Source organism: Nyctibius grandis, unplaced genomic scaffold (assembly GCF_013368605.1).
Source record: "Nyctibius grandis isolate bNycGra1 unplaced genomic scaffold, bNycGra1.pri scaffold_107_arrow_ctg1, whole genome shotgun sequence".
NCBI classification, from domain to species: Eukaryota; Metazoa; Chordata; class Aves; order Nyctibiiformes; family Nyctibiidae; genus Nyctibius; species Nyctibius grandis.
Window position 1 is genome coordinate 52,944 of NW_027167483.1, and position 15,975 is coordinate 68,918.

Sequence of the window (15,975 nt, forward strand, 5' to 3'; positions counted from 1 at the left end):
CACACGTGGGACCAGAGTAACCGGGTGGGCAGAGACACTCGGTCACGTTGGCGACTCCACCGTTGCGGCAGATGACTGGAAGAGACGTGGGGGGCAGAAGGACTTGGTGAGGAGACCCAGAAGATCTCCTTGGACGTGGTAGACCTTCATCCATCCTTCTTCCTCCCCCTTGCCTCAGGAGACCCCCGAGAAGAAGACCCACCACCCCAGGGAGCCATGCCAGGACACCCACTGGCCACAGAGGTGGACCCATGTCCATCCTTCTCTTCTTCTTCACCCCAGGAGACCCCTGAGAAGAAGACCTCCCACCCAAGGACCCCATACCAGGACACCCACTGGCCACAGAGGTGGACCCATGTCCAACCTTCTTTCCTTCTTCACCCCCAACCCAGGAGACCCCTGGGAAGAAGACCCCTGAGAAGAAGACCCACCACCCCAAGGACCCCATGCCAGGACACCCACTGGCCACAGAGGTGGACCCATGTCCATCCTTCTCTTCTTCTTCACCCCCACCCCAGGAGACCCCTGAGAAGAAGACCCACCACCCCAAGGACCCCATACCAGGACACCCACTGGCCACAGAGGTGGACCCATGGACATCCTTCTCTCCTTCTTCACCCCCACCCCAGGAGACCCCTGAGAAGAAGACCCACCACCCCAAGGACCCCATGCCAGGACACCCACTGGCCACAGAGGTGGACCCATGGCCATCCTTCTCTCCTTCTTCACCCCCCACCCCAGGAGACCCCTGAGAAGAAGACCCACCACCCCAAGGAGCCATGCCAGGACACCCACTGGCCACAGAGGTGGACCCATGGCCATCCTTCTCTCCTTCTTCACCCCCACCCCAGGAGACCCCTGAGAAGAAGACCCCTGAGAAGAAGACCCCTGAGAAGAAGACCCCCCACCCCAGGAGACCCCTAAGAAGAAGACCCTCGAGAAGAAGACCCCCCACCCCAAGGACCCCATGCCAGGACACCCACTAGCCGGAGGGCTGGACCCATGCGGGAGGTAGAGGCAGAGGGTGGCCAAGGTGGTGCTGGTGGCTCTGCTGGTTGAAGAAGACCACGTGGTGATGGTGGTGGAGCCAGGACCTGACGTCGTGGTGGGCACCATGGTGTTGGGAGGGGACTGAGGGGTCACCGCTGTGACCTCGGTGGTGGGGCTGGTGAAGTTCCTGGCACGTGCCGTGGTGGCACCCAGGGGGAACGTGTGGGTGGCCCTGGGCTGAGCCGGTGGTGAGGTGGTGGTGGAGATGGTCGGGAGAGTGTCCGTGGTGTCACTTTCCAGGGTGGTGTCCGTGGAGTTGCTGTCCAGGGTGGTGGCCATGGGGTTGGTTTCCAAGGCCGTGGTGCTCCTCTCCAAGGTGGTGGCCATGGTGGTGCTTTCCGTGGTCAAGGTGTTGCATCCCAAGGTGGTGGCTGTGGTGGTGCTTTCCGTGGTGGTCGTTAGTGTGTCCATGGTGTTGCTTTCCAGGGTGGTGGCCATGGGGTTGATTTCCAAGGCCGTGGTGTTCCTCTCCAAGGTAGTGGCCATGGGGTTGATTTCCATGGCCATGGTGGTCCTTTCCATGGGGTTAGCCATGGTGGTGCTTTCCATGGTGGTCGCCATGGCAGTGCTCTCCATGGCCATGGTGTTACCTTCTAGGGGGGTGGCCATGGTGTTCCTCTCCATGGCGGTGGCCATGGTGGTGCTTTCCGTGGTCGTGGTGTGGCTTTCCGTGGTGGTGGCCATGGTGGTGCTTTCCATGGCCATCATGTTCCTCTCCATGGGGGTGGCCATGGTGGTGCTTTCCGTGGTCATGGTGGTCCTTTCCATGGGGATGGCCGTGGTGGTGCTTTCCAGGGTGGTGGCCATGGTGTTGCTTTCTGGAATGGTGGCCATGGTGCTGCTTCCCATGGCCATGGTGGTCCTTTCCAGGGTGGTAGCCGTGGTGGTGCTTTCCGAGGTCATGGTGGTGCTTTCCATGGGGATGGCCGTGGTGTTGCTCTCCAGGGTGGTGGCCATGGTGGTGTTTTCTGTGGCCATGGTGGTCCTTTCCAGGGTGGTAGCCGTGGTGGTGCTTTCCGAGGTCATGGTGGTGCTTTCCATGGGGATGGCCGTGGTGTTGCTCTCCAGGGTGGTGGCCATGGTGGTGTTTTCTGTGGCCATGGTGGTCCTTTCCATGGGGATGGCCGTGGTGTTCCTCTCCATGGGCATCATGAGTGTGTCTGTGGTGTTGTTTTCCAGAGTGGTGGCCATGGGGTTGATTTCCAAGGCCGTGGTGTTCCTCTCCACGGTGGTGGCCACGGGGTTGATTTCCAAGGCCGTGGTGCTCCTCTCCAAGGTGGTGGCCATGGTGGTGCCTTCCGTGGTCAAGGTGTTGCATCCCAAGGTGGTGGCTGTGGTGGTGCTTTCCGTGGTGGTCGTTAGTGTGTCCATGGTGTTGCTTTCCAGGGTGGTGGCCATGGCGTTGATTTCCATGGCCGTGGTGGTCCTTTCCATGGGGATGGCCGTGGTGGTCCTTTCCATGGTGGTGGCCATGGTGGTGTTTTCCGTGGCCATGGTGGTCCTTTCCAAGGTGGTGGCCATGGTGGGGCTTTCCGTGGCCATGGTGGTCCTTTCCACGGGGGTGGCCATGGTGGTGCTTTCCGTGGCCATGGTGTTCTTTTCCGTGGTGGCCATGGTGGTGCTTTCCGTGGTCATGGTTTTCCTCTCCATGGTGGTGGCCATGGTGGTGCTTTCCGTGGCCGTGGTGGTCCTTTCCATGGGGATGGCCATGGTGGTGCTCTCCATGGCCGTGGTGTTCCTCTCCATGGTGGTGGCCATGGTGGTGCTCTCCATGGCCATCGCGTTCCTCTCCATGGGGGTGGCCATGGTGATGCTTTCCATGGCCATGGTGTTGCTTTCCATGGTGGTGGCCATGGTGGTGCTCTCCATGGCCATGGTGTTACCTTCTAGGGGGGTGGCCATGGTGTTCCTCTCCATGGTGGTAGCCATGGTGGTGCTCTCTATGGCCATGGTGTTACCTTCTAGGGGGGTGGCCATGGTGTTCCTCTCCATGGTGGTAGCCATGGTGTTCCTCTCCATGGTGGTAGCCATGGTGGTGCTCTCTGTGGCCGTGGTGTTCCTCTCCATGGGGGTGGCCGTGGTGTTCCTCTCCATGGTGGTGGCCATGGTGGTGCTCTCCATGACCGTGGTGTCACCTTCTAGGGGGGTGGCCATGACATTTATTTCCCACGGTGCCGGTAGGGTGGCCACAGTAGCCTTGTTCTCCGTGGTCGTAGCCAGGACGGTGGCAGCAGATGGGCTGGTGCACTCACACCGGGGTCCCCAGGCCGTCGGGGGACAGTGACAGGCCACCCCCACCAGTGTCCCACCGTTTAGACACGTGTCGAGCTCCTCGAGGTCCTGGCAAACATCTCCCCGGTATCCTGGTGGACACACGCACGTGGTCCCAAAGGCCGTGGCCCCGTTCTGGCAGGCGCTGGTGGGGTCAGGGTCTTCACAGAGGTGGCCACCAAACCCCGGGGGACAGTAGCACTTTGTCCCCACCGCGGTGCCACCGTTCTGGCACGCCTTGGTGACGTCACCGGTCTCGCAGCGGGTGCCGTTGTAGCCGGGGGGACACGCGCATCCTTGGCCCACCGCCGTGCCACCGTTCTCGCAGGGGGCTGGAAGGTACCTTGGGTTGGTGGTGGTGGGACTGTGGGGTGGGAGTCCCACCATCCTCCAGCTGGAGGGACCAGGAGAAGGTACCAGAAGGGACGAGGAGGGACCAGGAGGGACCAGGAGAAGGTACGAGAAGGGACCAGGAGGTGGGACCAGGAAGGACCAGGAGGTGGGACCAGGAGAAGGTACCAGGAGGGACCAGGAGGTACCAGGAGAAGGTACCTGGAGGAACTAGGCGGAGGGACCACCAGGAGGAGGGACCACCAGGAGGAGGGACCACCAGGAGAAGGGATCAGGAGGGACCAGGAGAAGGTACCAGAAGGGACGAGGAGGGACCAGGAGAAGGGATGAGGAGGGACCACCAGGAGGAGGGACCACCAGGAGGTGGGACCACCAGGAGGTGGGACCAGGAGGAGGGACCAGGAGGAGGGACCAGAAGTGACCAGGAGAAGGTACGAGAAGGGACCAGGAGGGACCAGGAGAAGGTACCAGGACGAGGGACGAGGGGGGACCAGGAGAAGGGACCAGGAGGAGGAACCAGGAAGGACCAGGAGCAGGGACCAGAAGAAGGGACCAAGAGGGACCAGGAGAAGGGACCAGGAGGAGGGACCAGAAGGGATCTGGATGGACCAGGTGGAGGGACCAGGAGGAGGGACCAGGAGGGACCAGAAGTGACCAGGAGAAGGTACGAGAAGGGACCAGGAGGAGGGACCAGGAGGGACCAGGAGGGACCAGGAGAAGGTACCAGGACGAGGGACGAGGTGGGACCAGGAGGATGGACCAGGAGGGACCAGGAGAAGGGACCACCAGGAGAAGGGACCAGGAGGAGGGACCAGAAGGGATCTGGAGGGACCAGGAGAAGGGACCACCAGGAGAAGGGACCAGGAGGAGGGACCAGAAGGGATCTGGAGGGACCAGGAGAAGGGACCAGGAGAAGGGACCTGGGAGACCAACTCCACTCCCACCCACCTCTGATGAGTCAACACCCACCACCCACCTCCCCAGGAGAAGACCCAGGGGGGTCTGGGGAGAGATTTGAGGTTCCTCCTCCCCCAAAAACCATCTCTGGGTGCTCGAGGCACCAAAGCCCCCACCCAGAGAAGGGAAGGGGCACCCATAGGGTGACTTTGTCCTTGAAGGACCAGGTGGGACAACCTCATGGGTTGAGGAAGGACACCCATGTGCTGAGGGCGGTTGGGTGGGCCAAGGGCAGTTGGGTAGGCCAAGTTCATTGCTGAGGAGCTTCCAGTGGACCAAGAAGCCCCAGAAGAGCCAAACCCACCCCCTCAAGAGGGGGCTGAACTTGGCCCACCCAACTGCCCTTGGCCCACCCAACTGCCCTCAGCCATGAACTTGGCCCACCCAACTGCCCTTGGACCACCCAACTGCCCTCAGCGCTGCCCTTGGACCACCCAACTGCCCTTGGACCACCCAACTGCCCTTGGACCACCCAACTGGAGATGTCTCCACCTTGTCTTACCTGCCAGGACCTCCAAGGGGATGAAGAAGAGGAGGATGAAGAAGACGCAACTCAACTCCATCATCAGCAGAACCTGGAGGAGTCGGGAGCCACCGAGGGACTGAGCTGGTGGCATCTGACGCGGGGACTTTGTTGAGTCCCACGTGGTCACCGTGGTCACCAACCGCAACGTTGGGCCGCGCCGGTAATTAATCTTTGATTAATTAATCATTTTTATCAAATGGCCCAAAATAGAAAGGGCGGGAGAAGGTTCTCCTGGACATCTCCATGGAGTTCCACCACCCACAGCAGCTTTGGACCAACCACAGGAGGCCCAACCCTTGCGCCGGTAATTAATCGTTGGCTAATTAATCATTTTTATCAAATGGCCCAAAATAGAAAGGGCGGGAGAAGGTTCTCCTGGACGTCTCCATGGAGTTCCACCTCCCTCAGCAGCTTTAGACCAATCACAGGAGGCCCATACCTTACTCCTGGACGTCTCCATGGAGTTCCACCACCCTCAGCAGTAATTAATCATTGATTAATTAATAATCTTTAATGAAAAGGGCGGGAGAAGGTTCTCCTGGACGTCTCCATGGAGTCCCACCACCCTCAGCAGCTTTGGACCAACCCCAGGAGGTCCCACCCTGATAAGATTAGGGGTGAGTCCCAGCACCCATTTGTCCTGCCCCACCTTAGGGTGCTGTCCCCACCCCACCCCACCCCAAACCCTCCTGGGATTGGTTGGTTGGATGGAGAAGAAGGAGGGCGGGGTCAAGGGTTCCTGCTGAGTCACCTCAGGTGGCTGGAGCCAAGGTGGGACGTGGCCAGTCCTGGGGTCCCACCACCTCCAGGCACCCATGGGTGACATCCCAGTATGTCCCAGTGTCTTCTGGGTGCTACGTGCTCCCCAGTGTCTCCCAGTACTTCCCAGTTTGCTCTAGGTGCCACGTGCTCCGCAATGTGTTCTGGGTGCCACGTGCTCCCCAGTACTTCCCAGTACTTCCCAGTGCTCCCCAGTGTGTTCTGGGTGCCACGTGCTCCCCAGTGTCTCCCAGTACTTCCCAGTACTTCCCAGTTTGCTCTAGGTGCCACATGCTCCCCAGTGTCTCCCAGAACTTCCCAGTGCTCCCCAGTGTGTTCTGGGTGCCACGTGCTCCCTGGGGTGTCCCAGTGTGTCCCAGTACTTCCCAGTATGTCCCAGTGTCTTCTGGGTGCCACGTGCTCCCCAGCATCTCCCAGTGTCTCCCAGTGCTCCCCAGTGTCTCCCAGTACTTCCCAGTGCTCCCCAGTGTGTTCTGGATGTTACGCGCTCCCCAGTGTCTCCCAGAACTTCCCAGTGCTCCCCAGTGTGTTCTGGGTGCCACGTGCTCCCTGGGGTGTCCCAGTGTGTCCCAGTACTTCCCAGTTTGTTCTGGGTGCCATGTGCTCCTCAGTATCTCCCAGTACTTCCCAGGGCTCCCCAGTGTCTCCCAGTACTTCCCAGTATGGCCCAGTGTCTTCTGGGTGCCACGTGCTCCCCAGCATCTCCCAGTACTTCCCAGTGCTCCCCAGTGTCTCCCAGTACTTCCCAGTATGTCCCAGTGTCTTCTGGGTGCCATGTGCTCCCCAGTATCTCCCAGTACTTCCCAGTGCTCCCCAGTGTCTCCCAGTGCATCCCAGTTTGTCCTGGATGCCACGTACTCCCCAGTATCTCCCAGTACTTCCCAGGGCTCCCCAGTGCCTCCCAGTACTTCCCAGTTTGCTCTAAGTGCCACGTGCTCCCCAGTGTCTCCCAGTACTTCCCAGTACTTCCCAGTTTGCTCTAGGTGCCACATGCTCCCCAGTGTCTCCCAGAACTTCCCAGTGCTCCCCAGTTTCTTCTGGGTGCCACGTGCTCCCTGGGGTGTCCCAGTGTGTCCCAGTACTTCCCAGTTTGTTCTGGGTGCCATGTGCTCCCCAGTATCTCCCAGTACTTCCCAGGGCTCCCCAGTGTCTCCCAGTACTTCCCAGGGCTCCCCAGTGTCTCCCAGGGCTCCCCAGTGTCTCCCAGTGCTTCCCAGTATGTCCCAGTGTCTTCTGGGTGCCACATGCTCCCCAGTGTCTCCTAGTATTTCCCAGTGCTCCCCAGTGTCTCCCAGTACTTCCCAGTGCATCCCAGTGTGTTCTGGGTGCCACGTGCTCCCCAGTGTCTCCAGTAACTCCCAGTGTCTCCCAGTACTTCCCAGTGCATCCCAGTGAGTTCCAGGCACCATGTGCTCCCCAGTATCTCCCAGCACTTCCCAGGGCTCCCCAGTGTCTCCCAGTACTTCCCAGTACGTCCCAGTGTCTTCTGGGTGCCACTTGCTCCCCAGTGTCTCCCAGTACTCCCCAGTGCATCCCAGTGTGTTCTGGGTGCCACGTGCTCCCCAGTGTCTCCAGTAACTCCCAGTGTCTCCCAGTACTTCCCAGTGCATCCCAGTGTGTTCCGGGCATCATGTGCTCCCCAGTATCTCCCAGTACTTCCCAGTATGTCCCAGTGTCTTCTGGGTGCCAGGTGCTCCCCAGTGTCTCCCAGTGCTTCCCAGTATGTCCCAGTGTCTTCTGGGGGCCACGTGCTCCCCAGTGTCTCCCAGTACTTCCCAGGGCTCCCCAGTGTCTCCCAGTACTTCCCAGTGCTCCCCAGTATCTCCCAGTACTTCCCAGTGCTCCCCAGTGTCTCCCAGTACTTCCCAGGGCTCCCCAGTGTCTCCTAGTATGTCCCAGTGTCTTCTGGGTGCCACGTGCTCCCCAGCATCTCCCAGTACTTCCCAGTGCTCCCCAGTGTCTCCCAGTACTTCCCAGTACGTCCCAGTGTCTTCTGGGTGCCACTTGCTCCCCAGTGTCTCCCAGTGCTCCCCAGTGTCTCCCAGTACTTCCCAGTGCATCCCAGTGTGTTCCGGGCACCATGTGCTCCCCAGTATCTCCCAGTACTTCCCAGTATGTCCCAGTGTCTTCTGGGTGCCAGGTGCTCCCCAGTGTCTCCCAGTGCTTCCCAGTATGTCCCAGTGTCTTCTGGGTGCCACGTGCTCACCAGCATCTCCCAGTACTTCCCAGGGCTCCCCAGTGTCTCCCAGTACTTCCCAGGCCTCCCCAGTGTCTCCCAGTACTTCCCAGTACTTCCCAGTGCTCCCCAGTATCTCCCAGTACTTCCCAGGGCTCCCCAGTGTCTCCCAGTATGTCCCAGTGTCTTCTGGGTGCCACGTGCTCCCCAGTGTCTCCCAGTACTTCCCAGGGCTCCCCAGTACTTCCCAGTACTTCCCAGTGCTCCCCAGTATCTCCCAGTACTTCCCAGGGCTCCCCAGTGTCTCCCAGTATGTCCCAGTGTCTTCTGGGTGCCATGTGCTCCTCAGTATCTCCCAGTACTTCCCAGTATGTCCCAGTGTCTCCCAGTACTTCCCAGTGCATGCCAGTGTGTTCTGGGTGCCATTTGCTCCCCAGTGTCTCCAGTAACTCCCAGTGTCTCCCAGTACTTCCCAGTGCATCCCAGTGAGTTCCAGGCACCACGTGCTCCCCAGTATCTCCCAGGGCTCCCCAGTATCTCCCAGTGCTTCCCAGTACGTCCCAGTGTCTTCTGGGTGCCACGTGCTCACCAGTGTCTCCCAGTGCTCCCCAGTGTCTCCCAGTACTTCCCAGTGCATCCCAGTGTCTTCTGGGTGCCACGTGCTCCCCAGTGTCTCCAGTAACTCCCAGTGTCTCCCAGTACTTCCCAGTACATCCCAGTGTCTTCTGGGTGCCACATGCTCCCCAGTGTCTCCCAGTGCTCCCCAGTGTCTCCCAGTACTTCCCAGTGCATCCCAGTGTCTTCTGGGTGCCACGTGCTCCCCAGTGTCTCCAGTAACTCCCAGTGTCTCCCAGTACTTCCCAGTGCATCCCAGTGTGTTCCAGGCACCATGTGCTCCCCAGTATCTCCCAGTACTTCCCAGTATGTCCCAGTGTCTTCTGGGTGCCAGGTGCTCCCCAGTGTCTCCCAGTGCTTCCCAGTATGTCCCAGTGTCTTCTGGGTGCCATGTGCTCACCAGCATCTCCCAGTACTTCACAGGGCTCCCCAGTGTCTCCCAGTACTTCCCAGTGCTCCCCAGTATCTCCCAGTACTTCCCAGGGCTCCCCAGTGTCTCCCAGTATGTCCCAGTGTCTTCTGGGTGCCATGTGCTCCTCAGTATGTCCCAGTACTTCCCAGGGCTCCCCAGTGTCTCCCAGTACTTCCCAGTGCATCCCAGTGTGTTCTGGGTGCCACGTGCTCCCCAGTGCTCCCCAGTGTCTCCCAGTACTTCCCAGTACGTCTCAGTGTCTTCTGGGTGCCACTTGCTCCCCAGTGTCTCCCAGTGCTCCCCAGTGTCTCCCAGTGCTTCCCAGTATGTCCCAGTGTCTTCTGGGTGCCACATGCTCCCCAGTGTCTCCTAGTACTTCCCAGGGCTCCCCAGTGTCTCCCCAGTGTCTCCCAGTACTTCCCAGTATGGCCCAGTGTCTTCTGGGTGCCACGTGCTCCCCAGCATCTCCCAGTACTTCCCAGTGCTCCCCAGTGTCTCCCAGTACTTCCCAGTACATCCCAGTGTCTTCTGGGTGCCACATGCTCCCCAGTGTCTCCCAGTGCTCCCCAGTGTCTCCCAGTACTTCCCAGTGCATCCCAGTGTCTTCTGGGTGCCACGTGCTCCCCAGTGTCTCCAGTAACTCCCAGTATCTCCCAGTACTTCCCAGTGCATCCCTGTGTGTTCTGGGCACCATGTGCTCCCCAGTATCTCCCAGTACCTCCCAGTGCTCCCCAGTGTCTCCCAGTACTTCCCAGTACATCCCAGTGTCTCCCAGTGCTCCCCAGTGTCTCCCAGTACTTCCCAGTGCATCCCAGTGTGTTCTGGGTGCCACGTGCTCCCCAGTGTCTCCAGTAACTCCCAGTGTCTCCCAGTACTTCCCAGTGCATCCCAGTGTGTTCTGGGCACCATGTGCTCCCCAGTATCTGCCAGTACTTCCCAGGGCTCCCCAGTGTCTCCCAGTACTTCCCAGTACATCCCAGTGTCTTCTGGGTGCCACATGCTCCCCAGTGTCTCCCAGTGCTCCCCAGTGTCTCCCAGTACTTCCCAGTGCATCCCAGTGTCTTCTGGGTGCCATGTGCTCCCCAGTGTCTCCAGTAACTCCCAGTGTCTCCCAGTACTTCCCAGTGCATCCCAGTGTGTTCCGGGCACCATGTGCTCCCCAGTATCTCCCAGTACTTCCCAGTATGTCCCAGTGTCTTCTGGGTGCCAGGTGCTCCCCAGTGTCTCCCAGTGCTTCCCAGTATGTCCCAGTGTCTTCTGGGTGCCACGTCCTCCCCAGCATCTCCCAGTACTTCCCAGTGCTCCCCAGCATCTCCCAGTACTTCCCAGGGCTCCCCAGCGTCTCCCAGTACTTCCCAGTGTCTCCCAGTACATCCCTCCACCGGCCAGCCAATCAAGCTAATTAAGATCCAATTAATAACAACAATTAATTTATTACCCCACGTGACGCTCATCTCAAACTGGGTGGGGGCGGGACCTCCGTGGTGGCCACCCAGCAGCTCCCCACAGCGCCCCCCCCCAAAACACGTGGTGAGGAGGTGTCACCACCCCCACATGGACCCACCTTGGCCCAGCCCTGGTGGATCTTCAGCAGCTTCAGCATCCAAATAAATAATAAATATTATGGGATGGCGGGGGGAGGTTGTCCACCACCCCCCCAACATCTCACCCAGCTTCCGTGGTCCAGCCACGGTGGGTGGGTTGGGGGCTTCTCTGAGGAGATAAGACCCCCCCGTTGAGTTGAGGTTGGGTCTCTTCATCCTGGTTGAGGGTTCCTCTGTTGACCCTCAAGATGTCCCCAGTGTTGGGTCATAGTTGGGTTGTGAGCTTTGGCCTGGAGATCTTCATCGATGGAGGAGAAGGTTGAGGGGGTCTCCCTTGGGTCCTCGGTCCAGGAGACCCCTCGGGTGGGTTGGGGTCTTCTCTTAGGAGATAAGACCCCCCCGCTGGGTTGAGGTTGGGTGTCTTCATCCCAGTTGGGGGTTCCTCTGTTGACCCTCAAGATGTCCCCAGTGTTGGGTCATAGTTGGGTTGTGAGCTTTGGCCTGGAGATCTTCATCTATGGAGGAGAAGATGGAGGAGAAGATGGAGGAGAAGATGGAGGAGAAGATGGAGGAGAAGGTTGAGGGGGTCCCCCTTGGGTCCTCAGTCAAGGAGACCCCTTGGTTGGGGGTTCCTCTGTTGACCCTCAAGATGTCCCCAGTGTTGGGTCATAGTTGGGTTGTGAGCTTTGGCCTGGAGATCTTCATCTATGGATGGAGATGGATGGAGATGGATGGAGATGGAGGAGATGGAGGAGATGGAAAGATGGAGGAGAAGGTTGAGGGGGTCTCCCTTGGGTCCTCGGTCCAGGGGAGGGTGGTGGGTGCTGCTGGAGAAGCAGGAGAACGTACCGGCATGGAGGTGTCCACCAGCTCCAACGAAGGCCTGAAGTTGTGTAGACCTTCACCGCCTACGGGGTGATGGTGGGGGGCGGTTGGGTGTCTTGGGGGTCTTCTCCAAGCGTCGGTCTCCGTCCACCTGAGGTGGGGTGAGGTGTCACCTCGGTCACCCGCAGCTCCCACGTTGCGGTAGATGAAGCCATCGGGGGAGCTCCAGCTGGAGCCATCATCTTCGTACCAGTTGCCACCAGTGGAGGGTTGAGGGACACTGGGGTGGGAAGCGAGAGGGTGTCAGAGGAGGAGGGGACAGAGATGGACCACCAAGAGGGACCACTTAGAAGGACCACCAAGAGGGACCACCCAGGAGGTCCACCCAGGGGGAGCACCCAGGGGGAGCACCCAGGAGGACCACCAAGAGGGACCACTTAGAAGGACCACCCAGGGGGACCACCCAGGAGGACCACCAAGAGGGACCACTTAGAAGGACCACCAAGAGGGACCACCCAGGAGGTCCACCCAGGGGGAGCACCCAGGGGGAGCACCCAGGAGGACCACCAAGAGGGACCACTTAGAAGGACCACCCAGGGGGACCACCCAGGAGGACCACCAAGAGGGACCACTTAGAAGGACCACCAAGAGGGACCACCCAGGAGGTCCACCCAGGGGGAGCACCCAGGGGGAGCACCCAGGAGGACCACCAAGAGGGACCACTTAGAAGGACCACCCAGGGGGACCACCCAGGAGGACCACCAAGAGGGACCACTTAGAAGGACCACCCAGGGGGAGCACCCAGGAGGACCACCAAGAGGGACCACTTAGAAGGACCACCCAGGGGGACCACCCAGGAGGACCACCAAGAGGGACCACTTAGAAGGACCACCAAGAGGGACCACCCAGGAGGTCCACCCAGGGGGAGCACCCAGGGGGAGCACCCAGGAGGACCACCAAGAGGGACCACTTAGAAGGACCACCCAGGGGGACCACCCAGGAGGACCACCAAGAGGGACCACCCACGGGGACCACCAAGAGGGACCACCCAGGGGAAGCACCCAGGAGGACCAAAAGGGACCATCCAGGGGGAGCACCCCAGGGGGAGCACCCCAGGGGGAGCACCCAGGAGGACCATCCAGGTGGGACCACCCCAGGAGGACCACCCAGGAGAACCACCAAGAGGGTCCATCCAGGAGGACCACCCAGGGGGAGCACCAAGAGGGAGCACCCAGGTGGGACCACCAAGAGGAACCACCCAGAGGACCACCAAGAGGGACCACCATGGAGGACCACCCAACCATCCAGGATCTTCTACCTCATGTTCTTCCTCCGCCGGCCCTTGACCACCATCACGATGAGGACGACGCAGCTGATGAGCAACACGGTGGCCACCAACCCCAACCCCGTGGCCACCTTACTGACGCGCCCGGAGCACCGGTCACCCGCGTACCAGTAGAGGGCTTCGTCCTGGCAGCTGTGGAGGAGAAGACAGGATCAGGCCCACCTTCTCCTGGCACCATGAGAAGGGTTGGGTGGAGACTCCTCCACCAAGCCGTTGGTGGCCACGGTGGCCACTCACAAGCACTGGGGACCAGCCCGGGTGACGTGGCACTGGCCGTGGTGGCAATCCATGGTGCTGGGCGTGTTGGGCGTGCAGTTGGTGACGCAATGGATGACGCCGTCCGTGGTGGCCACGTAGTAGAAGTCCTGGTAGCCGTTGGGGGCTCGTTGCCAGCAGATCTCTGGGGGGGTGGGCAAGGAGGTGGTGAGGTGGGCAAGGAGGTGGTGGGATGGGCAAGGAGGTGGTGGGATGGGCAAGGAGATGATGGGGTCTACTGGGGGCTGGTGGGGTGGGCGAGAAGGTGGTGGGGTGGGCAAGGAACTGGTGGGGTGGGCAAGGAACTGGTGGGGTGGGCAAGGAGGTCGTGGGGTCTACTGGAGGTTGGTGGGATGGGCAAGGAGGTGGTGGGACGGGCAAGGAGGTGGTGGGACGGGCAAGGAGATGGTGGGGTCTACTGGGGGCTGGTGGGGTGGGCAAGGAGGTGGTGGGGTGGGCAAGGAGGTGGTGGGATGGGCAAGGAACTAGTGGGGTCTAGTGGGGGCTGGTGGGGTGGGCAAGGAACTGGTGGGGTGGGCAAGGAGATGGTGGGGTCTACTGGAGGTTGGTGGGATGGGCAAGGAGGTGGTGGGACGGGCAAGGAACTAGTGGGGTCTACTGGAGGGTGGTGGGGTGGGCAAGGAGATGGTGGGGTGGGCAAGGAGATGGTGAGGTCTACTGGGGGCTGGTGGGACGGGCAAGGAGATGGTGGGATGGGCAAGGAACTAGTGGGGTCTACTGGAGGGTGGTGGGGTGGGCAAGGAGATGGTGGGGTGGGCAAGGAGATGGTGGGGTCTACTGGGGGCTGGTGGGACGGGCAAGGAGATGGTGGGGTCTACTGGGGGCTGGTGGGGTGGGCAAGGAGGTGGTGGGATGGGCAAGGAACTAGTGGGGTCTAGTGGGGGCTGGTGGGGTGGGCAAGGAGGTGGTGGGGTGGGCAAGGAGGTGGTGGGATAGGCAAGGAGATGGTGGGGTCTACTGGGGGCTGGTGGGGACTACTGGGGACTAGTGGTGTGGGCAAGGAGGTGGTGGGACAGGCAAGGAGATGGTGGGATGGGCAAGGAACTAGTGGGGTCTACTGGAGGTTGGTGGGGTGGGCAAGGGGCTGGTGGGGTGGGCAGGAGATGGTGGGGTCTACTGGAGGTTGGTGGGATGGGCAAGGAGGTGGTGGGGTGGGCAAGGAGATGGTGGGGTCTACTGGGGGCTGGTGGGGTGGGCAAGGAGGTGGTGGGGTGGGCGAGGAAGTGGTGGGGTGGGCAAGGAGGTGGTGGGGTCTACTGGGAGGTGGTGGGGTGGGCAAGGGGCTGGTGGGGTGGGCAAGGAGATGGTGGGGTCTACTGGGGGCTGGTAGGGTCTACTGGGGGCTGGTAGGGTCTACTGGGGGCTAGTGGGGTCTACTGGGGGCTGGTGGGACGGGCAGGAGGTTGCCCAGGAGGTCTCACCATCCAGAGAAGACGCCTCCATCATGGTCCTGACGACGGGGTTGGGTGACACGGTGAGGCAGAGGGTGGCTGTGGTGGAGGAGGAGGAGAGAAGCCATCAGAGACCCACCCTTGGGTGCTCCAGGTGGGACCCAAGTGTCTGGGGTGGGGGGGACACGGACGGGCACCCACCGTTGTCCTCCTGGCAGGCGCCTTGGTTGGCCGCCGTCTCGTGCAACTTCTCCACCAACCTCTTGGTGACCTCCTGGAACTTCTCCGTCATGTTGGTGGTCTCCATGGTGGTGAAGAAGACCTCGTGGTCCACCACGATGCTGCCAGGTCTTTGGAGAGGGGACGGGGTGGGTTAGAAGGTGGGGTAGAAGGTGGTGAAGGAGAAGACATCCCACCACCACCCTGGCACCTGGGTTCCTCACCTGGTGGGACCCCACTTACTTGAGGTTGAGGATCTTCACGCCCTCGTAGCCGGGGATGTCCCCGTAGATCTTCTTTATCTACAAGGCCAAAGAGTCACGTGAGCCACCACCGAGGGGACAAGATGGCCACCAAGGGGATGAGATGGCCACTGAGAAGATGAGATGGCCACCAAGGGGACAACTCAGCCCTCATGTCCTCACCTCCTTCCGGAAGTGCTCCTCAAAGCGGTGGTAGGTCTCTGACTGGGTGTCCTTCAAGTCCTCGGTGTAGTTGAAGTTGGTGACGGTCACCACCAGCTCCACGTCGGCCAGGATTGTCCCTGGGTAAGCTGGAGGACACCAGAGGAGAAGGATGGGACATGGGTTGGCCAAGGGAGGTCAGGAGCTCCGAGGAGGTCAGGAGCTCCGAGGAGGTGAGAAGCTCCGAGGAGACCAGGAGCTCCAAGGAGGTGAGAAGCTCCGAGGAGACCAGGAGCTCCAAGGAGGTGAGAAGCTCCGAGGAGACCAGGAGCTCCAAGGAGGTGAGAAGCTCCGAGGAGACCAGGAGCTCCAAGGAGGTGAGAAGCTCCGAGGAGACCAGGAGCTCCAAGGAGGTGAGAAGCTCCGAGGAGACCAGGAGCTCCAAGGAGGTGAGAAGCTCCGAGGAGGTCATGGAGCTCCAAGGAGGTGAGAAGCTCCGAGGAGGTCATGGAGCTCCAAGGAGGTGAGAAGCTCCGAGGAGGTCATGGAGCTCCAAGGAGGTGAGAAGCTCCGAGGAGGTCATGGAGCTCCAAGGAGGTGAGAAGCTCCGAGGAGGTCATGGAGCTCCAAGGAGGTGAGAAGCTCCGAGGAGGTCATGGAGCTCCAAGGAGGTGAGAAGCTCCGAGGAGGTCATGGAGCTCCAAGGAGGTGAGAAGCTCCGAGGAGGTCATGGAGCTCCAAGGAGGTGAGAAGCTCCGAGGAGGTCATGGAGCTCCAAGGAGGTGAGAAGCTCCGAGGAGGTCATGGAGCTCCAAGGAGGTGAGAAGCTCCGA

At 60.7% G+C, this 15,975-nt stretch overlaps 1 protein-coding gene across 1 annotated transcript; it reads right to left on the bottom strand.

Moving 5' to 3' along the window:
• Window positions 1-10,581: 10,581 nt before the first annotated feature.
• Window positions 10,582-15,614, bottom strand: LOC137677255 (mucin-3A-like). The gene is made up of 9 exons (XM_068424538.1): window positions 15,332-15,614; window positions 15,164-15,291; window positions 14,982-15,040; window positions 14,721-14,869; window positions 14,550-14,618; window positions 13,090-13,252; window positions 12,826-12,984; window positions 11,532-11,787; window positions 10,582-11,387 (listed from the first exon to the last, which is right to left on the bottom strand). The coding sequence occupies exons 1-9, from the start codon at window positions 15,612-15,614 to the stop codon at window positions 11,349-11,351; spliced, it is 1,305 nt and encodes a 434-aa protein (XP_068280639.1). The 3' UTR covers window positions 10,582-11,348.
• Between the last annotated feature and the right edge of the window lie 361 nt (window positions 15,615-15,975).